The sequence below is a fragment of the Sebastes fasciatus genome, chromosome 2 (assembly GCF_043250625.1).
Source record: "Sebastes fasciatus isolate fSebFas1 chromosome 2, fSebFas1.pri, whole genome shotgun sequence".
Classification (NCBI taxonomy): Eukaryota; Metazoa; Chordata; class Actinopteri; order Perciformes; family Sebastidae; genus Sebastes; species Sebastes fasciatus.
In genome coordinates this window covers 19,198,329-19,220,938 of record NC_133796.1, presented here as the reverse complement: position 1 = coordinate 19,220,938, position 22,610 = coordinate 19,198,329, and the positions used below count along the sequence as shown (strand labels likewise).

Here is a 22,610-nt window from a genome sequence, read left to right as displayed (position 1 = left end):
CAAACAAAAAATAATTAAATTAATTTAAATAAAAATAAATGATAAAATAAATTAATTTAAATAAATTATAAATTAATTAATTCAACAAATTGATTTTCAAAATAGTAGGCGATTAATAAAAAAAATTGATCAGTTAATCGTTGCAGCTTTATGTTATTTTATTATCAACTGCTGTACACGTCAAAAATTGTTGGTAAGCACAAGACAAATAGTGCCTATAATAGGTGACCTCCTTTAGTAGATTCTTTATAGGAGTGAAATCAAATTATTTTTTTCTTATGATTCTCTAACTCACATAACTGCATGAAACTGCTTTATAGGTATAATATGCAACCATTTCCTAAAAAACAATGTATAGACTGATAGAGAAAAATAATCCCTTTCAATCACCACTTATGCCCCACTAGATGTGTGTGGTGTCTGTTTCTGCAGACCCTGCAGCCCTCTGACTCTATTTTCTCATTTCTTCTTATTTTGCTTTAGTCTGGACTCTTCTGGGCGTCTGCCAACAGCCTTTAGGCCCCACGTGGGGTTGTAACCCCCCAGCCAATAACAGCACGCAGGGTGTGCAGCCTGTTCAGGTGTTCAAATATCACCCCTTTGTCACGTCCGTCGGCTTGTGATACCAAGCAAGGCACAAGCATTAGGCTATACATCGATGGGCACAAGTCCCCCTTTAGATGATTTGCGGCCGTATTTGACGGATGAGAACGGGTTTGTTACATCGCTGTGAGTTCCCCTGTTCCTCTGTCTCTCCTCTGCTGTGTGCAGTGACTGTTGTGTGCTGCTATCAGTGTGTCAGTTTGACCGAGGAACACACACTAGGGAGAGGTCAGCCTGCCTTTTGGCTGCATTAATTCAAAATCCGGCAACTCGGTAACTTCCCGCAGGGCTCTACTGAGGTGTGCGGAGTTAGTTGTGTGATTATTTGTGTTTTAGATCGTAACCACCATGAAACAATCAAAAGATAACATTTTATTTCTCTGATTCGCTGCTTTGTTCCTACCAACGCCGCTCTCTCTCTCAGTTCACTGACCTGCTGCTCTACACCAACCGACTTTATCAGATTGTAATGCGCCTGCTGCAGCTAAATTAGCCCAGTGTGTTGAATAACTACTCATCATCATGAACTTTTTTCTTGTTTTGTCTCTTTCATTTGTGTTTATTATGGAAGTCATTTGTAAAAGGAGTGAACATAATAAAACTAAAGCCAAATTTAGCAATTTGTCTCTCTAAATGGTTTTATCTTCATCTCATTTACATGAAGATCATGTTACAACCGACGATGCATGAAGCATCAAAGTGCCTCATATTACATTTGTCAGATGAAAACCTTTTATGTATATTCTGTAAAGAATGGATTTATTGGGTCATTAGACTTTACAAAGGAAAAAAATCACACCTTGAGGAGTGAGGAGGTGCTAATGTGGTCATGCGACCGTGATCCATGATTACGGAGCCAAATGAGTATGATTATGACAGTTCTCTACAGAGATGTTCATTACATTTCATTCATTATCAGTTGTCTTGTCATTCATGAATATCTTAATGTGGCTCTGAGGGGAAAAGCTTGATTATCAGTCTGTCTTTACACCTCTTTTTTAATGCTTTCAATCATCTCATTTACATGACTATTACATTAGACATAATAATCGCCTGTCTTGGAATAACTTGTTTCAGTAATATTGTGTGGTGCATTTTAATGTTTATGCCTTTTTGCCAAAAGAAAATCCAAATTTTCAACAAGAATTGTACATCTCAGTGTGTTAATGGCAGTTTTTTTTTTTTTTTAAATATAATTAAAAAAACGAGCTTCTAATATGTCACATCTTTATTTTACTGGTGTCACATTTACTTTGAGATTAAAAAAGATATGGCAATGCATTTGAATAAGATTTCAGTTAATTTCCCGTATAAGTAGATTTCTAGAAAGACGCCTTCTTCTCTTCGGCGCCTCATTTCCATGAACACTTTGTTTAAGATGACTTATTTAATAATGGTCCAGTATCTTCTGTTTCAAAGGGAAACTCCTCAGTAGATTAACTCCAAGTCTCCAATACATCTGCTTATTGTAATGTGGTTTAAATGTGGCGGCGGCCTTGTCCCTAAAGATTTACCTTGAAAACCTGATACGTTCAAAGGAGGAAGAAAAGAAATTAATCTCTGTGACATTCATGAAGGGAGGGAACAGTCTCGAGCCTTAATAATCGTTGGTTTAAAGCGAGAAATGACGGAGCATCGACAAGCCTGAAGGGGGTAAGCCCCCGTCTCCAATGAAATGTAAATAATGTATCCCAAACAAAGAGTGAAGTGAAATAAATGATTAGTTCTCTAAAAAGCCCTTCATGAATCTACTTAGTGGAGTTCCAAGTTGCAAATATTTATTGTAGCCTCTGGATGGACTAGTGCATTAACCTAATGTGACCCCACTGCACCAGATTGTGACTGACAGATGTGAGCTGTCAGACTGTCATATTTTAATATTCCAGTTCAGTGGATCAGTCACCTTGACTAATCAGAGCATTTCCTCTGTAGAGCTGCCGGTCTGACACATTGATTGTAGATCAGCTGTCGTGGAAATGTGGTAACATGACTCTCTTTTATCCCATTAACACACACAAACTGTTTCTCTTGTGTTTGTTTTTCTGTTACAGACGGTGGAGGTACTGAACAACAACATCCGAAGAGGCATAGTGAACTACTACGATGACCTGGACTTCAAAAACATCATGGACTTCGTGCAGGAGAAGGTAAGGTTACGTCACTCATAGTTTTCTGTCATTTGAACATTCCTGTTGAACAAGGGCAGGCTGTTCTCATACACCATTTGTAGCTATACCTACGAAATGTAATGCACCGTAATTCATATATATCCCATGAAATCAATTTTTATGTAATCCACGTAATTGTGAACCAGGAAGTACAAACCATGGTAGAAGTATAAAAAAAGCAACAAACTCCATTTGGGGAGGAGGTCGGGGTGGATGGGTGGGTCAAAGAAACACCAGACTTTTGACCAGGAGACCGGTGTTCGTACCACGTGTGAAACTAGAAGTCAGCGTTGATTTATTTGTGACGTAACTTCTGTAGTTAAGTTACGCCACCTCTTGTGTTATTGTAAAATCACGATCTTTTCCTAAACCTAACTAAATATTTTTGTTGCCTAAACCTGACCAAGATGTTTCCTGTGAGACCGAAGTTTATTTGGAAAAGACTGTATGCATGTAACAAGCATAAACTGACATGTGCGTATTCGTAGGAAAACGCATGAAAAATGAGGAATAACTTTTTGTAAGATATCATTCAAACCGTTGTATAAGGACACATTGAACAGGTGACAGGATTGAAAGGTCCGTATGAGCTTATCAGATATTTTACACACAACACAACTGTTTAGCATAACAAGTTGGGTCGAGTCAGGATTTGTAGTGATCTTGGATGATCCCAACAAGTTGTTTCCAAAGTAATCGGAGAGCTGTGCAGAGCCCTCACTCTGCACCTGCTCCCAGAGTACATCACAGCCACACAGGCCCTGTTCACACCTGGTATTAACATGCGTCCTCAGTGATCCGATCACAAGTGGACAGCTTTAAGTACAGGTGTGAACACACTCAAGACGCATTGAGGATGCATTGAGATCGGATCTTTCAGACCACATTCAGAGGTGGTCTGGGCCACATATGACCACATTCTTTCAGCAGTGTGTACGCGAATGCATCCTGGCCGCATTAAGGACCGCCTACTCATCTGATGTCCAGCCTTGTTCTGTTGGATCACCGCGCCCCTCAGGTGAATAAACAGGCAGACACGGGCGCTTGTCAGTGAGGAAACGGCCTCTGTGCTCTACTGCATGTAGACTAGGAACTGGCACTGGCGGCGCGGAGATCCCCGGGAACCGCCGGGACAGTAACCTTTTATTTTGATGTTAATACAATATACCAGAATTCACGAATATGGAGGATATTACTACTGACATCCATGTAATATTACGTCACAGCGGCTGCTGTATTAGCCATGTGTTTACTACGTGTTTATTTGCATATGGAGCGGGAAAGTGAGATCGGATCACAAGTGGCCACTGAAGACGCATGTGGAGACACATTCTAATGCCAGGTGTGAACAGATCTAGTTAAAGCTGTCCACTTGTGATCCGATCACTGAGGACGCATGTTAATACCAGGTGTGAACAGGGCCAAACACAGCCTGAAGCTGAAGACCTCATTACCAACTTTTTACCAATGCCGTGTCCGGGGGGCAGCAGACTGATCTCACATTGAAATTAAGAAGCAGCCTGCAGCAAACCCCACTGATTAACAGAAGAGAAAAGACAAACGATCCGTCAGTCTGCAGGCTACATGCCACATGCTATTGAGGAATGTGCAGAGTGACCAGCAACACTACCAGCGGAGCAGCAATGTGTCTTGATTGAATGATATTTTGGCTGCTTGAAGGCCCAAAAGCAGTTACTTGTTGCTTTGCTCTTGTTGTGTGGAAGGTAATTTGGTTGTTTAGCAAGCACCTGCCTCAGTTGATGTTTGATGTCCAGTCTGCAAAGGCGGTCCAATTCTAGCATTTATATTAGTTTCTTAGTATGAACAACGGGGTCCTACATGATCACAGTGTTTTCTGTCAAAGTTAGAGCAGTTCTGGTTAGTTCACATTAGAGCTGCAACGATAAATCGATTAGTCACTATTTTGATAATCAATGAATTGGTTTGAGTAATTTTTTAAGAAAATAAAGCCAAATTTTAGGATTCCAGCTTCTTAAATGTGAATATTTTCTGGTTTCTTTACTCTTCTATGACAGTAAACTGAATATCTTTGAGTTGTGGACAAAACAAGACATTTGAGGACGTCATCTTGGGCTTTGGGAAACACTGATTGACATTTTTCACAATTTTCTGACATTTTATAGACCAAACAACTAATTGATTAATCGAGAAAATAATCGACAGATTAATCGACAATGAAAATAATCGTTAGTTGCAGCCCGATTACACATGACAGATTTCTATTGTCTGTGTTTTTGTCTCTTCTCACTGGTTTGAAGGACGGGGCTCAGTTGGGAAAAAGGGGATGTCACTTGCTTCTCTGCACCAAACAAGATTTAACATCATTCAAATCTAAGTGTGATTACAGTTGTGGGGTTGTTGGCTTTTTTTCCAGGTAACTGTCTATCAAATCTGATCAAATCGCACTGACACAGTCCTGCTGAGTTTTTTAGCATTAAACTCTTATCTTGTAGATGCTATAATCGTTATTTTAATAATAACAATGTGACCCCTACCCAAGGCACAACAATTTAATATACCTAGTTTTTCAAATGGATGCTTGTATACAAATATTTTACTGCAAATTTAAAGTGAATAAAGTGATATTGGCTAGGTAGGTGGTTCCCCGCTGACAGTATCAACAATAAACCATAGTAGTTGTAGACTGTCTCTAATGATGTACTATATTTTTGATATTTTTGAAACATCAGGCATTTAACAGCCAAATCTTTGATCACTTCACCCAGTAACGGTAGCTTTTGACCTATTAATATATACTGATCAATTATAAGATTGCTTCCTAACAGATTTCACGACCAGCAGATGGATTTATTTGTAGTTTAGCTTTTGAAATCATGCTAAAATCCTGTGGTTGTTTGTTTGCTTTCACACCACAAACAAACCGCACCAGAGACCTACCTTTTTAAGCGGTCTCGGTTCGGTTGTTTAATCCGCACCAGGGTTCGATTGACAGCTTTCACAGCAGCCCAAATGAACCGCACTAACTGGGCAAATAGACCTGAGTTTGTTTTACTGAACCAAACAGGTAAAGTGTGAAAGCACCCTTAATTGATGAAGAGACTCTGCCATCTGTCTCAGTCGTTTCAGTGCTGCCAGGAATAGTTGTTGTTGCTGGAGAGATATCAAAAGATATTCATGTACAGTTCAAAATTTCAGTAAAAAAATTACTTTGCCATATTTATTTTGAGGTTCTCATCAACTTTGGCAAACTTGTAGTAGTTTATTACCTTTATAAGCAGTTCCACTCCATTATCACTCCAAACAAAAGAAGGCCAGCTGGCTTTGGCAGCAGATTTTTAATGTTTATCCTGTGATGTGATTTCTTGAAGATCTTAACTCGCTGGCTCTCTGACCTGCTTACTCTGATAACAACAAACAGTGCCTCAGTAATGGTAGAAAGCCATTTGGCTTCTTCCACAGTATTTATCCTATCATGGTGTAAAGCTGCTGGTTGGCGCAAGTGTGCTGCTATAGGAATGATTTAAGTGTTCTCCTGGAGGACTTGGAGGAAGAAACAATCAGAAAACCGTAGTGGGGATTGAGGCTGTTTCCACACATAAAGGACTTTGTGGATTTATCTGCGTTTGTAAAGACAATGGCCTGAATGTTGCCACAGTCTAGGGCTGTAGTCACCCAAAGAAAATCTTGGTTGACGCTATTTGCAGCATATTCAATTTGTAACCATATTATTTCATATTTAAATGATAACAGCAGACTCAAAGCTAACCAGCTTACACCTGACCATATTCATATGATTTCCTAAAACGGAACGAGTTGTCGAAGCTGTCCTAAGGGGATGCACCAGCAGTTATACAAACAAAACGATTAGACTATTTATTAAACCAAACATATTGAAATATGCCAATTCTGAGATGCTCACACTCAAAGCCTATCAAGTAGTGATGCACGGGTCATGGTTTTTTAATACCCGCACCTAACCGTCCCGATATGAGAGCCGATCAACACCACTCAACCCGCAGAAATATGCGTTAATTAACCACCCAAACTCGACCCGCAAACCGGCAACTTTAAAGGGGAACACCACCCAAAGTAAGAATTCCAATATTTTATTTCCATGTCCTAGTAAAGTTTAATCAATGTGTGTAAACGTGAGGCGACGCAGCTGGTGGCATTCGTCCCCTCTAGTTCTTCAGCTTGGTGTGTCCCCAGCTTTAAACTCAACCTCGGTCAGCTTGACTCGCCTTCTGCCGTCGCCCCACTTGTCCACAAAGCATTGCTCGCACTTGCCTGGTTTGACCAGCTCAGTCCTCTCCTCGAGTCATTTTCAGTTCATTTAGGCAAACAAACAGACGCAAACAGAAAATAAACAAAGATACTCCAGAGATGAGCATTATCATCCATTATGTCTCATCAATAATGGTCTCCACAAAAAGACACGCCTTCTTGACAGAGTCATTAGTGTTGTGACTGGCAGCCAATGAGACAAGCTGTGGCCGTGACACTTTCCTAAATTGACAATCTGACGAGCACCTCCAAATCTCATCCTGGAGCCACAACACAAATCTGTAGCTTAACGACAGGTCATATTATATCCGTTTATTAACTTCATGTCAAGCTGACCTTTCCATCCACTTTGCCTCCATATTTTAACAGAAACCTGACATTTATTCCACCAATTTATTCAACCCTGGGAAGATAGTGAGGGCCTTCTGTGTGCTCACAATTACATTATGAGGTAATCCTAATATTAACTACTGCGATGTCTTATTGCAAGAAACTGCTATTTTCAGGGAATCCACAATAACGCCACAGAGCTCAAATATTTCAGACCATTTTTTTTTTATCAGAATTTACAGCGTTCAATGTTGTCACCGCCGTCACATCAGGGTTTTGTGGTTTATTATCAAGAGGTCTTGCAGCAGTGCAAACAACAAAGCCATTCAGTCATTTGGAGAGACACTGACTCCATTCCCTCAGCGCTGTGTGGTTGTTTGACACAAAAGTGATCATGCATATTTATAAGTTCATTTTGGAGGAGGCATTGGTGGCATTTAGGCAAAGCAATTGTATTTACACAACATCTTTTAATATTAGAAGTAAATTCAATGTGCTTTACGTTAAAATGCATACAGAAACAAGTTGTATGTGTATATGATGAAGGATTTACAGAAAATGCAATAAAAATAAACAAAGGAAAGTAGAAGAATACACCAAAACACATTAATACGCCCTACACAGGCAGTAACTGATGAAATTAAAGTTGTAAGATGAAAACATGGACAACTCTTAGACCGGACAACGCCGTGGTAGCGACCAGGCTTGCTGCGGTAGTTGTGTTACAAGGTGGTCGGGCACACACTGATTACATTACGTACCCATCGTCGTTTTGCTTTTTTTACAGAAATAAAGTCCATTTAGTTCATTTTCGTGTATCAGCGGCGTGTTTTCAATACATAGTCGGACGACGGATGCTACAAACTGAAAGTGAAAGTGCCTGTATACGTACGGAGTCTAAGCACAGAGTAGGAGGAGTCAGATTTCACTCACACAGGACGAGAGAGAGTTAACAAATAAGACGATGGCGGATGTCGAAGCGAAAAGCAAAAGCGCGTATTTGGCAATACTTCAGATTCAAACCCAATGCTATAAGGGAACCATAACTTTAATGACCATCACCATGCGGAGGACGGAGCAGTCACAGCCAGTATGCACGACGCAGCACCATGAAAGCTCTACCGGAGAGGCCAGACACACAGCCACCCAACGTTAAAGATCAAAGTAAGCGCTTAAAGATCAAAGTAAGCGCTCCACACATATTGAGCGTCATCTTTTCTTGTAATATGTCTGGTGTAATCGGTAACACCGGTGTTGTCACAAGTTTATAAACCGGTGGGAAAATGTCCTCCCCGTCACAAAAAGAACAGAATTGAAGTATGGTGTTATTAAAGTTACTTTAAATGGATAGGTGAAGAACAAATCAGTCACTCTGATTGTTATTGAAACCTGCTTCAGCTATTGCACCTACAGAAGCCCTGATTGATCCGTTTGTTCTTCAAAGTGAGTCCATCCATCAGATAGGAGGCTGGCTTCACATTGGTGGGAACAGATAGATTGTTTGGTCAGGTTGTATTAGACCCACTGTTGCTGCCTCTTTTCTTCACAAGAGCTTGTAATAGACCATTATCCTCCAGCGATGTATCATTGTATGAGGAGGTTCATACTTATTCTGTGGCAGTAGTAGTCTGTCAGTGATTTGATTACATAATGGTTGATTTTGTCCATTGTGTCCTTTTTAAAACAGAAGATTGATTTTGCAATAAAGCATCTCTAACACTTAGAGCTATAGTTAAGCTAAAAGTGTAAGCTAACCAGTCCTAAAGGATTTCATACAACATCAAACATTTTCATGACATTTCCATTTTATTAGACATGACGTACCTTTTGAACTGCAACAATATACTTACTGGGCCTTACTATCTCAGTGTCGCATGATCATTTTTGGCATTCATCAAGTTTGTGGACAAGTATGTGTTGAAACTACATAGACTGTTATTGGAGGCGTTTAATAAAACCTTCTGAAGGCGTCTTATCATGTAAATGTTTGGTCCTATATTTTCCCACTATGTGGATATACTTGCAGTATATTTCTATAACCACATTATTTTATTCAACAAGTTATCAATATGACGTGAATCTACTTTTAGTGGACTACTAATAAGAAGATCAACATAGCAATATAACTCAAGTACATTATCATACTTACTGTATTAAAAGTGCACTATTTTGGAATACATTGCTAAATGTTCTATTACTTTTAAAAGTAATATTTAATTAGTGTATTTTATGTAATTTTACAACATATTTCCAGCAAGTATGATTTAATCTACATTTAACTTAAACTGTATTTTAGTTTACCTAAAAGTGCACTGATTTTAAGAACATTTTTAATTGTCTTTAAGTGTATTTCCCACAAATAATGCCTTTACTAATGTAAAATTGGTTTTGGTACTATTTCTAAAAATACATTCCTAAAATGTGTATTATTTAAACATACTAATTGAGAATATGATTAAATTTGAGATGTATTTTAGTACATTTATTAAATGTATACTGTTTTGGTAAGCAGAGATATATGCAGAGATAAATAAAAAATGTGTTATTATATTTAAGTATTACGAAGTGGCCATTAAGAGAAAAAAAATATATATCAAGGCTATGATTTACTAATTCATACTCGCGAGATATCATTTGTTACCTCAATTTAATTAAATCGTTCCCACATTTTGATTAATTGGGCAGAAATTAAATTAAATTAATTTAAATATTTAGATAATTTTGTCATTCATTCCATCCGCCACCTGCTTGAGACACTTGTCCTTGGTGGTAGATAAGCAGTTATAGATAGATTTTTTTAATTAAGCTTTACTTTAGCTTGGGGATGAATTATCAAGACATGCTGACAACTTGCTTTGCAAGAGATTATTGTTAGTAAATGCCAAATAATGAGGATATTAAGAGCCTGTGGATTATATTGATGACTTGGAGGATGCTATCGACTTTATAGTTATTCAATTGGAGGGCCCTGGAAAACGTCATGGTTACTGGTGGATGAAGCAGGTGCACTGCATTCACTTCTTGCTTCGGGGGGAAAGGCTGGTCGGTCATGCTAGTTCTCTTTACACTTATCTTGTGCGCACAAATAAACCACAACATGCGAACGATTTAATGAAATTGAAGCCTTGAATTACATCTTGTTCGCACAAATTGATAGATTTTGACATCATAAATCCTTGTGTAAACAGGACCTCATTGGTAATGTGATGCTCATGATCATGATGATGCCCCGTCCTGAAGCATTGGCCTGTTGGCTGATTTTTATTTTTTTTTAGCTTATCAGTATGAGGCAGTCAGGAGTAACGCCCTTCTTTAGCAGTACAGATACTACAATCTCAAACTCTTACATGTTGAAGGTGGTGTCAGCTGTTAAAATACATTTACTGGCAAGAATTTTTTTATTTTTATTTATTGCGAGACACTGTAGATATGCACAAATGTCCATATATCCATATTCAACCAAAAATATACATTTCCACCAAATTATCAAATGCATTACCTTGTGATTGTTTCAGTGCACAGGTTCCTTTGGGTTTTTTTTAGGTGCTGATTATTTATTTGTGTAAGGAATAAAGCAGGGAATGTGTGAGCGACACACTCCTGTCGGGGAAAACAAAGGAAATAGGAGAGGGACAAAAGATGAACCCAAGGGAGGGAAATTAAACCGTGTGGAGGAATGTCTGCAGGAATAGATTGAATTGTGTTTTTTCTACAGTTCAGATGGTTTGAGAAATAGAGGACACTCTGTACGCTCACGCTGCTGGTATTGTCTGCTGAGAGAAACGTTGTCCTGTGCCCACCAAACGGCTATTTTCATTATAAATCATTTTTAAGTGAATCCTTCTTTCGCAAAATGTTGACATTTTTGTAGTCTCTGATGCTCAAGTGAAGACCAAAGGGCTGATTATTGATTTTAGAAGGAAGAAGGAGGAGGTCTCCCCAGTGGTAATCAAGGGTCAGCCGATTGAAATTGTCCAGTCCTATAAATACCTGGGTGTCCGCTGACTTAGTGGCAATCGAATTTCCCCACGGGGATCAATAAAGCTGTCTATCTATCTATCTATCTAAAACAAATTCCTTACTATAAAATTCAACAGCCTGCTCTTTGAATATACAGTATTTGTAACCAGAACCTGCGATTACCTGCATAGTTTCCATCCTCAACTAAAGGGTCTCAACCCTACAATTGATCGATCAGTTGATCAGTTGTAGCATTGAGACCCTTTTGTTTTCTGCTGGTTCATTATAGGGCTGTCAAAAATTACCAAAAGTTGTGTGAATGAATATTCGTTCTTAAAAAAAACATTCTAACTATTGAATATCTATTTTTTCACATTATGTCCATGACACCGTGTCCCAATTGGCCACGAGCGACGCAGCACTGCGCAGCAACTAACACTCATTGTCAATGTACACGCTGTTTTTACCCCCGCTGTGTCTCTCTCTCTGTCCGCTGTACAGCTCTTGTTCTTCGGAGGCAGACCATTAAATTAGCAAAGTAAAGTGACAAAAATCGCCCCAAAAAAATCCGATAGCCGATATATCCGTCCAATCGTATTACTGGTAATAAAGGTTAGGATTGTATAAAATGTACCCTTTTCAGTTTGGACACTGTAACTTCAGTAAGCTTTTTATTGTGGTTTGTTTTTTGGACTGAGTGGGTTGTGAAGGAAAGAAGACAGCTCCCAACATAACTGCAGAGAGCATCAGCTAGTGGTTAAAAGGTTTGTTTTGGAAAAGGAAAAACACAGAAATCAGAGACTCAGAAGGAAGAAGTCAATGTTCTGGTATGCAGCCCTCCAGTTGAATTGTCTTTTTTCAGTTGGATGTAGAACGGTAGTAAATGAGAAGTTTCACACTCTTTGGAAAACTATTAAAGTAATGTTAATCTAATCACGCATGAAAGATCTGTTGCAACATTGCTTAATGGATGCCATGTATCAATGAATGCAGGGAGCACATGGCGAGCTGACTTCTGTATTGCGACCCACACTTTGAGCAGTCAGCTGGCCAATTAGCCACCCAGTTAGACACTCAGTCAACCAGTTTGCCAGCGAACAGCCGGTCATCAGTCAGTTAGGCAGTTGGCTTCAAAATCAGTCACTCCTTCAGACTCAGAGACACGACTGACTCTCGGGACTGTCTCCCAGTAATTGACCTCTGACGAATGGTTGTCATCCAACAGTGAAAAAGACAATAGAAAACCACCGGAAAAATAAAAGATAAAAAGGTAAAGAAAGGTTCATCTGTGGCACCAGATTGGGATCCAACAGAAACCGTATTTGAGTGAGACGGAGATGAAGATGAATGCATGAAATCTGATTTGTGTTGTAACTTCAGTAAACAAATTGTTGTTTAATCCAGTAATAAATCTGAAAGTGACAAGGAGAATTTCTATAGTCTTTTCAGTCGTCCCCTGCAGTCTCATTGGTTTTGACAGGTGTTTTGAGAGATTGGTCCTTTAGGTTTGTCTCATGAGGATTTAAAATCAATCTCCCCAAAGATGGAATTTACTGCAGCATTGCATTATACGGTACAGCGGCACGCAACTTAGTGTGAAGTTGTCGGCTGATGTTTTTGGACCTACACCGTCTAACACTTGCAGACATTAATCACATTATAATTGCTTTGCCTTCCCGTGACCCTCGTTCGGGTCCTGACCCGGTGCAGGATAAACGGCGCTCTGTGGAGTCACGCCAACGAGACGAGGAAGTAACTTCCTGGCACACTGGCATCATGTCAAAGAGCAGCTTCATATGTATTAATTTATTCATCCTCTCTTTATTCACGTCCTCTCTTACTGTCTGACCTTTTGTCCTATTTGTTCTCTCTCTTACTGTCTTTCTAACTAACTTTCTGCCTCCCAAATCAAATATTTATCTCAGTAAATGACTACGAAGCCGAGCTCATAGTGTGGCTTTCAGGTGTTTCTGCGAGTGTTTACTCTCCGAGGCAGATATGCAGCCGCTGTTTACCCCCGTGAAAATATAAATCTAATACTGAATGGGGCATTACAGGATCGGTGTAATTTATTTTGAGTGCTATCAATTGGGACATTATTTTATTAAATTATTGAAAATCATTTGGTCTCAGACGGTCGTCATATCTATCCTATTAATAGACTTTTCACAACACAAGTGTGACTAATAACATTAATACAAGCTGCATCACGTTAATGCTATTTGTTACACCAGTGCTTCTGCTGCTATGCGAGGGTTATTTAGGTTATGTTTTGATGGTAATTAAATGAACATTTATATTATCACGATTACCCTGCAGGACGGTCGCCTGAACAGCCTTCAAACCCTGCAACGCTCAGTCAACACTGATAATGAAGCTGTTTGAAGCAGCCTTCAGTCAATGTGACTCAAAAGCTCTCAGCCAAAACCAATAATAATTAGGTCCTCTAGAAAGCTTATCAAATCTCCTTTATTTTCCCCGTGAAGTCATAATATTTTCTTTTCTCCAGGGTTTGTCAGTAATCGCTGAAATAGAGGGCAATGAGAAATAATTGGTTGGTGTCACACTATTGTGTGCAGGTATCAATTTGTTGGTTTGGGCTGCAAGTGTTATTGATTCAGGAGCAAACACTTCAGTGTGTGAGGCTTTCAGAGTGAGATTGTGGAGGATAGGTAGCAGAGGCTTTTTAGTAGAACACTTTTTGATTTGATTAATAATAATAATAATAATAATAATAATAATAATAATTCATTTCTAATGTGAGTGAGAGGACAAATGAGGCTTTAGGCTTCTTGAATTGCAAAAGTCTTGATTTGTTTGCATGTAATCTGAATAACAACCTCTGAAAACTGTATTTTTAGATGTATTTTTGTTTCTGTTGTTTTATTATGTGTTGTTGTTTTAAATTATAATAATTATTTTTTTATCATGTGACAAGTTTGTGATTGATTTGCCATATTGAGATATATATTGATATCAGATATTTTAATATAATATGTGAGGGATAATGTACAGCAAGCCGGTCATTATTGTGAAATAAACCCCGACAGGGCAATACGGCACTTTGACACAAAGTGACGGGGTCTGTTATAAAGAAATGACACGACGTAAGAAAACGTGATTGACCAATCACGATCGATGATTCAACAAAGTTATGTAATAAATTGAGATATATTGATATCAGAAAAAAAGTTATCATAATATTGTAATATAATATTATACTACAGTATATTCTAGTATCATGATATTGATTTTAACCATATCGCCCAGCTCTACCACCACCTGCACACTGATTTTGTCAAAGTTAGAGAGACACACACATATATAAAACAGACTCATAATTTAATGCAAATTGTTGTTAATTATGGCTCATTTCATCCCAAAATGTTACATTACTGGCATCTGAAAAATGTTGTTTATCAAGTTGTTTGCTTTCTTTTTTATCTCTCCCTCATCCCTGCCTCCCTTCTCTCTATCTCTTATTCTCCTTACATATCCTCTTCCATCACTCTCTTGATCTCTCTTTTTGTCTTCTTCCAATTTCTGCGCTTGTCTCTGCTCCGCCATCTTTCTCATCTGTGGCAGTTTAAGTGTTGTGGAGGTCAACAGTACACAGACTGGTCCGTCAACATGTACCACAACTGTACTGCACCTGGTCCATTGGCCTGCGGCGTCCCTTACACCTGCTGCATTACTACAAAGGTAGGTGTATATAACCATTACCATTACTATTAGTATTATCATTACTATAATCTGCCTCCTGCTGTTACTGTTATACAGTAGCATGTCCTGACTGTTATGGGTTTCCTGTTGTATCAGGTAATGTTACTGTGATGGAATTGTCCATCTAATCCTCTCTCGCCTGGGTCGGAGGTCAGCGTGTCTCTCGTGTTGTAATCCTGTCTGATGGTGAGACCTTATCTGCGCAGCTGCTCTACAGTTAGGGAGTGGAGCCTGTTGCTGGGGCAACCAAGTTAACAGAGAAGCGAAGTCTCTTGTAGTCAAAGCATGTTATGCAGGCTAAGTCATTGAGCACCGGGGGGGGGGGGGACAGGCAGTTGTGAGGCCTTCACACAGAGGAAACCTCAAGGTGGAGACCTGACAATTTTCCTTGATCAAGCTTCAATAAAACTTTTGTGTATTGGTGCCTTCAAATGAAACTCGTGAGCTTGTGTTTACAACATGGGAAGTCGTCTACACGATATGCTTGGCGTTCAATTGGTTAAGTCGTGAGAACATCGCTGCTAAGCAACGGCAATATTAACGTTACTGTCGGCGTCTAGAAGCCACGGAGGCTGACAATTTAGCAAGCAAGTGGGTAATATAATGCAGAAAATGCAAAGGCATAATGACAGAGGGAAAAGATTAGTCAGTTGGGAATATCAACATTTTACATGTTATAAAATTACGCAGAAAAACAATATACAACTAAAATTACAATATACTGACTTAATATGCACCGAAAAAATAACTATCATCATGGCCTCCTCCGTTTCTGACAACGTAAACAAACACGTCACAAGTCATGAACTCGGAGCTTTCAGAAACTTTCCATTTACGAGGTCGTGACTACCACACAGGAGGGGCGTTCATATGGACTCATCTCGTAAACGCGGTAAACACGACCCCATTTGAAGGCACCATAAGAGATCATCGGGTTCCTGCGCCTCTTCCTTCCTGCTGAATGAGTTAAACTGTGTATAAGAAATTCCACAACAATCACAACCATTTCTACCTCTCTGCACTACTACTGCTAAACTATTACTATTGCATTACATTTCAGCAAATATATGACTATTACAGCTTCAATTCAGGTGTTATAACATGTTTTATTATTACTGCTAGTACCATGCTGTCACTGTAAGCGCCACAATTCTAATCCATTGAATGTTTGTGGCATATTTTATGAAGTTGCTGCAATTTGTGCTAAAAAAAAAAAGATGTATTGCGGTCATTATGATAGTTAATGTCTGATTTTGTTCTACCCTGTATCATTAACTACTACACCTGTCATTAACACCCTGAGCTGAGAGGGACACCTCATACTTGTACTGTATACGTGTGTTAACTATTTTGAAGATCAGGGTTAGATACTAGCGTCTGTAACTTTACCTAAAGTTCCTGACTCTATTTATTTATAATGAGTCTGTGAAGTCCTGAACAATCGGTTCAGTTTGTATGTCATTATGGTAATAGCTGTATAAGTGTGGAGGTACGTTTAAAATACATCTCATCATCCTTATGATGGTGATTAAGCCTTTGCTATGTCAGACACACTCGTAGGCAATTTTCTCCCACACAAAACAGAGTGTGTGCTCCCTTTAATTTATACACCTACACTCCCCAGAGTTTACAGGGAAAGAGAGAACAAGCAGAAACGTTTTAGTCAGACGGACAACAGTTTGATGAAGTCTGTCTCATAGCTGGACTCATGAAACCACTGCTCCTATATACTCCTTTTATTATGTATGTGTTCTCAATATTAAATTCAATCACAACAGTATTGCTATGAGCTATTCAGTTATATTTTTTGCATTATTGTGAGTCACTTTTGACAACGAGGTTAATTGATAATCCGTTCCACTGTTGTAGTATAAGATGTTCTTGCAGTGTGGCTCATTACTGTTACCTGTAAAGGAAACATTCATCCATTATCCGTAACCGCTTATCCTATTCAGGGTCGCGGGGGGGCTGGAGCCGATCCCAGCTGACATTAGGCGAAGGCGGGGTACACCCTGGTCGTCAGTCTATCACAGGGCTGACATATAGAGACACGCTCACAATCACACCTATGGGTAATTTAGAGTCAACAATTACAGTAACATGCATGTCTGTTGACTGTGGGAGGAAGCCGGAGAACCCGGAGAAAACCCACACTAACACGGTGTGCAGCATCGCCCTGTCGAGAATTCTTTCACAACAATGACCGGCTCGCTGTACATTATCCCTTACTTATCATCCATATAACTATATTGAGACTAGAATTATCATATTAGAGTTATTGTGGTTCTCTTTTATGAATGAATTAATTAAATTTGACATATGTTAAGTGAAGAATGAGAAAGACTGGTGAAACATACCACCACGTATGCCGGAGACGTTGAACATGGTAGATGACCGAAGCTCTCCGAAGCAGAACGCATGTCTTGTTGCACCTGACTGAGGACGGTTGCTCTTGAAACAGAAATTTATTCATAATACTCTTGCCTTGGAAGTATTAAAGGAACGGTTTGTAACATTTTGGGGGATCTATGAGCAGAAATGGAATATAATATTCATAACTATGTTTTCATTAGTGTATAATCACTTTAAAATAAGAGTCGTTGTGTTTTTGTTAGCTTAGAATGAGCCCTTTATATCTAAATAGGAAGCAGGTCCTCTTCACAGAGTCCAACATGTTTCTACAGTAGCCCAGAACGGACAAACCCAACACTGGCTCTAGAGAGAGCATTTCGTGGTTTTGTGTTACCTGAAGGCCACCGTATCGGAAATGCGTCCGATACTGCCCAAAATTCTGTTCGGTATCGACAATTTATTAATCCAGAAAAAATAAATTTGTTTTATCGGAAATTGAAAATGTATTTCTTCATGTTTTACAAAGGGTTTTAACTGAGCCAGGCCGTAAAACAAAGGATTGTAATCATATCACATCCATACATGGCCGGTAGTAAACAGCTGTTAAATAATAATAATAACAATAATAACTATTTATTTAATCACGCAGGTATCTGATCGTTACTCCTATCGGCCAATACCGTAAGTTCAAGTATTGGAATCGGTGGAAAAGATGGTATCGGATCATCACTAATGTTGATATATAGGTTCACATCAATACATTGTACATTATCAATGACTCATTAGTATCGGCTCCGACGACTGGTCAAAATCAGGCGATGGTAGCTCAAAAATTCTGTTTTCTACCATATAATCTTTGTAATTATCTCTGTAATTGCAGGTCTGTATGTTCATATTAACACGAAGCGGCAATTAACTCCACTTGATCGAGCATCACGTTTCTTCTCAGACAGAAGAGTTGAAAGTTTTCCCCCCTGATTCCCTGAAATGTATCGAGCAGAGACAACTACTGCTGCAGTCAAGCTCATAACTGTACACTGATCTTTGTCACATGATGATATATATCATAGAAGAACGTTTTTCAGTCAGTGACAGTTTGGTATTGTGAGTTACCCTCCCATTCCTTTGACTAATCATAATACCGTGGTAACTTGTTGAAAATCTAAAACAAATTTGATTAATACGGTTAATAAAATGTGTGTAATGACTTAAAAAAGGGTGATCACACCTCCCTTCCTCTTCGTCCTCTGCCAGACGGCCACGAGAGATCGGCAGTTTGTCTCGTCTCATTTGAATTTATGAATATATTTGAATATTTGAATATGGAAAACCACGAGCTCAAAGTCACCTGCTCGCATACACACACTTTTAGTTTTTATATACACACACACACACACACACACACATTACAGCCGAGCTTTCAACAGTCAACAGTATAGTGGTCAGTGTCTAGCTCAGTGTCACACACCCACAGTTTCTCTGGTGAGTCAGGAGTCTTGTGGTTCAGGACAGTCATCTGTGTGTTTTTGTGTGCATGACAGAGGCAGTTATGATGTGTGTCATTGTGTGCGTTTCCCTGGTGGTCTATTTGACGTTTACACCGCTAAAATTAAATTTCGACCAAAAATCTGCCTTCTTCTGTCTGCTGTTGACTCCTCTTGAGGCTGAAGGATGTTATATATCTAACACACTATTTCTACCTCTTCTCTCTGCTTCTCTCCCCTCCAGCCTAATGAAGTTGCCAACACTCTGTGTGGGTACCAGGTGTTGACAAAAACGGTAAGACCTCAAAGACTCACTTACATGACTGAACTGAGAAAAGACTGATGTCTCATTAAAGTGAGTCATGAGTCAAGTCAAGTTAATTTTATTTGTCTAACTCAAAATCACAAATTTGCCTCAAGGGGCTTTACAATCTGTACAGGATACGACACCCTCTGTCCGTTACAGTGCGACCTTCTCATAAGATAAGGAAAAACTCCCCCCCTCAAAAAAACCTTTTAACCGGGAAAAAAATGGAAGAAACCTCAGGAAGAGCAACAGAAGAAGGATCCCCCTTCAAGGATGGACAGACATGAAATAGATGTTGTGTGTACAGAGTAACAACATAATGAAAATACAACATAGACAATCCATAGGACAAAAAATGATACATATAATGTGAACATATGTGAGAAGGTGGATCCAGGAGGATGTCAAGCAGCTTCCCGGCGTCGCCAAACAGATAGAGCTAGAGCAACACAACCTCCTCTCCACGCCAAACAGATAGAGCTAGAGCAACACAACCTCCTCTCCACGCCAAACAGATAGAGCCAGAGCAACACAACCTCCTCTCCACGCCAAATAGATAGTCAGAGCAACACGACCTCCTCTCCACGCCAAATGGATAGAGCCAGAGCAACACAACCTCCTCTCCACACCATATAGATAGAGCCAGAGCAACACAACCTCCTCTCCACGCCAAACAGATAGAGCCAGAGCAACACAACCTACTCTCCACGCCAAATAGATAGAGCCAGAGCAACACAAGCTCCTCTCCACGCCAAACAGATAGAGCCAGAGCAACACAACCTACTCTCCACGCCAAATAGATAGAGTCAGAGCAACACAACCTCCTCTCCACACCAAATGGATAGAGCCAGAGCAACACAACCTCCTCTCCACGCCATATAGATAGAGCCAGAGTAACACAACTTCCTTTCCACGCCAAATCGATATACCCAGAGCAACACAACCTCCTCTCCACGCCAAATAGATAGAGCCAGAGCAACTCGACCTCCTCTCCACGCCATATAGATAGAGCCAGAGTAACACAACTTCCTTTCCATGCCAAATCGATATACCCAGAGCAACACAACCTCCTCTCCACGCCAAATAGATAGAGCCAAAGCAACACGACCTCCTCTCCACGCCAAATGGATAGAGCCAGAGCAACACGACCTCCTCTCCACGCCATATAGATAGAGCCAGAGTAACACAACTTACTTTCCACGCCAAATCGATATACCCAGAGCAACACAACCTCCTCTCCACGCCAAATAGATAGAGCCAGAGCTACACGACCTCCTTTCCACCATGGAACCTAGAGAGAGGATCTGATTTTTGTTTTTAGGTCACAGTTGCTAGGTATTGTAAACGTATGTTTCCCATGCCAAAAAGCCCCTTTGGACTGAATTAAGTTGATAGAGAGGTTAAATCTCCTGATCCTCCTCTCCTCTCATCTCCTGAGCTTCTCTCTTTTAATGTCAGTTTTAAATATTTAGTGCAGTTTGCTTTGAATTTTAAAGTGGCAATGTCAGATAGTTGTGTATTCAACACAGCGACTATAGTGACTGAGTCGAGATCAGGCCCTGTTCGGGTCCTTTTCAGTTATTTTATGAAGTGAAACATGTTTATTTTGAAATGTAGCATTATAAGTCAGAATATGTTCAATGATGTGCTGCTTGTTTTAGACACATGCAATTCACTAAACTAGTAAAACAACTTTAATAACCATTTGTTTGACTTTAACTACTAACTGTGAAAACTGAAGTAACAGTAATTTGTGTCTGGCAGCGTTTGGAGTTGATCCAAGTCATCCATATCAGAGGCTGCACTTACGCTTTCTTCCACTGGCTGATGGACAACTATAAGATCATGGCTGGACTGTTGTTAGGGATCCTACTACCTCAGGTACGCACACACACACACATAGACACAAAACATTGCTTAAGGCAGTTTAATATTCCTGATGCTCAGCACAAATTGTTCCTCATATATGAGGAAAGGTGGTCTGTTGGTGTTTGGTTCAAACCTAAATCACGAACATATAGTCTGATGAAAAACAACTACGGTGTAGAGCCTTATAAGTGAACTAAAAGGCAAAGCTCTCTCTGTGCACAGTTACGTTAAAGTACACTACCATCAACTGAACAAATGGGAAGGTTTACTGGGCTGCCTGAAGAGAAAAGACTTATGATATTGGATTGAGACAGGATTGAGGATGAAGTCCATTCCATGTTTTATTGTTCCGTATGTGGTGATTGAAGGACAACTCTTTTTAGTGAAATGTCCATTTCTGATGAGTTCTTCTGGATGATGATTATAAAAGGAGCACCGGAGGACACAGAGGCACATGAATTTTTTTCAGGTTACCTGTTTCATGTACTACCATCAGGATATAGCGACCGTTTTATAAAAATAAAACAGTCATATTTGCTCAAATCTCGCCTACTTCAGCTTTAAACGGATATAAATTTTTTAAGGTGAGCCTTTCTTTTAGGTGGCTAAAATAAGTTTTTCTGCCGTCCTCGTCTACAGCAGTACATTGCTTTGCTCCTGTGTTGGTACTCCTGTCTGTTTTCCTCAAGTACCTCATACAAGCCCACTTCAAAACACCTGAATTATCCCTTTAACTACTACATCTTAACCGTAACCCTAACCCTAACCCAGGGGTCACCAACCTGCAGCTCCGGAGTCACATGCAGCTCTTTAGATCCTCTCCTGTGGATTAGTGGAAATTAATAACTGTTTTTTTGTTTACATCTTCAATTTTATTTATCATTGTTGTAGGTCTATGGTACGACAGAGTATTAGGGCCACATTGAAGAAAAAAAAACCTCAGAGTTCGAGAATAAAGTCATAATATTACAAGAATAAAGTCATAGGTTTACGAGAAAAAAAGTTGTAATATTATGAGAATAAAGTCATAATATTCTAAAGTAGTAATTTTTATGTGTTATTTTCTTTTTTTCTTGTAATATTACGACTTTTTTTCTCGTAAACTTCTGACTTTTCTATCATAAAGTTATGACTTTATTCCCGTAGTATTACGATTTTTTTCTCGTAATATTACGACTTTATTCTGGAAATCTCAGATTTTTCCCCCTCAAAGTGGCCCTAAAACTCCGTCGTACATTTGCACTTTGGCCCTCACTGCATTGGACTTATATACTAAATTTATATACCTAGACTATAAACTGTGTTACCTTCATCACAATGATCAAATGTTTTGCGGCTCCAGACAGATTAATATTTATGTGTAAGCAGATTTATGTCCCCACAACACAGTCAACTGAGATGTCCCACTTGTCCCACAAATGTATTGATCTCCTTACCCAAACACGTGTTATATAAAACTGACCTGTTTCATCTTGTAACTGAACTTTTTGCGACACTCAAAGGGTAGAGGTGTTGTTTGTACCTGTGACTTTCACCAAACAACTTTTG

At 39.4% G+C, this 22,610-nt stretch overlaps 1 protein-coding gene across 1 annotated transcript in view; it reads left to right on the top strand.

Annotated features, from left to right (window-relative positions):
• Nucleotides 1-22,610, top strand: part of tspan15 (tetraspanin 15) — a 43,519-nt gene that overhangs the window by 16,265 nt on the left and 4,644 nt on the right. Inside the window, exons 4-7 of the mRNA XM_074613197.1 lie at nucleotides 2,655-2,750; nucleotides 14,913-15,029; nucleotides 19,131-19,181; nucleotides 20,958-21,074. Of these exons, the coding sequence (XP_074469298.1) occupies nucleotides 2,655-2,750; nucleotides 14,913-15,029; nucleotides 19,131-19,181; nucleotides 20,958-21,074 (381 nt within the window). The remainder of the gene's footprint in view (nucleotides 1-2,654; nucleotides 2,751-14,912; nucleotides 15,030-19,130; nucleotides 19,182-20,957; nucleotides 21,075-22,610) is intronic.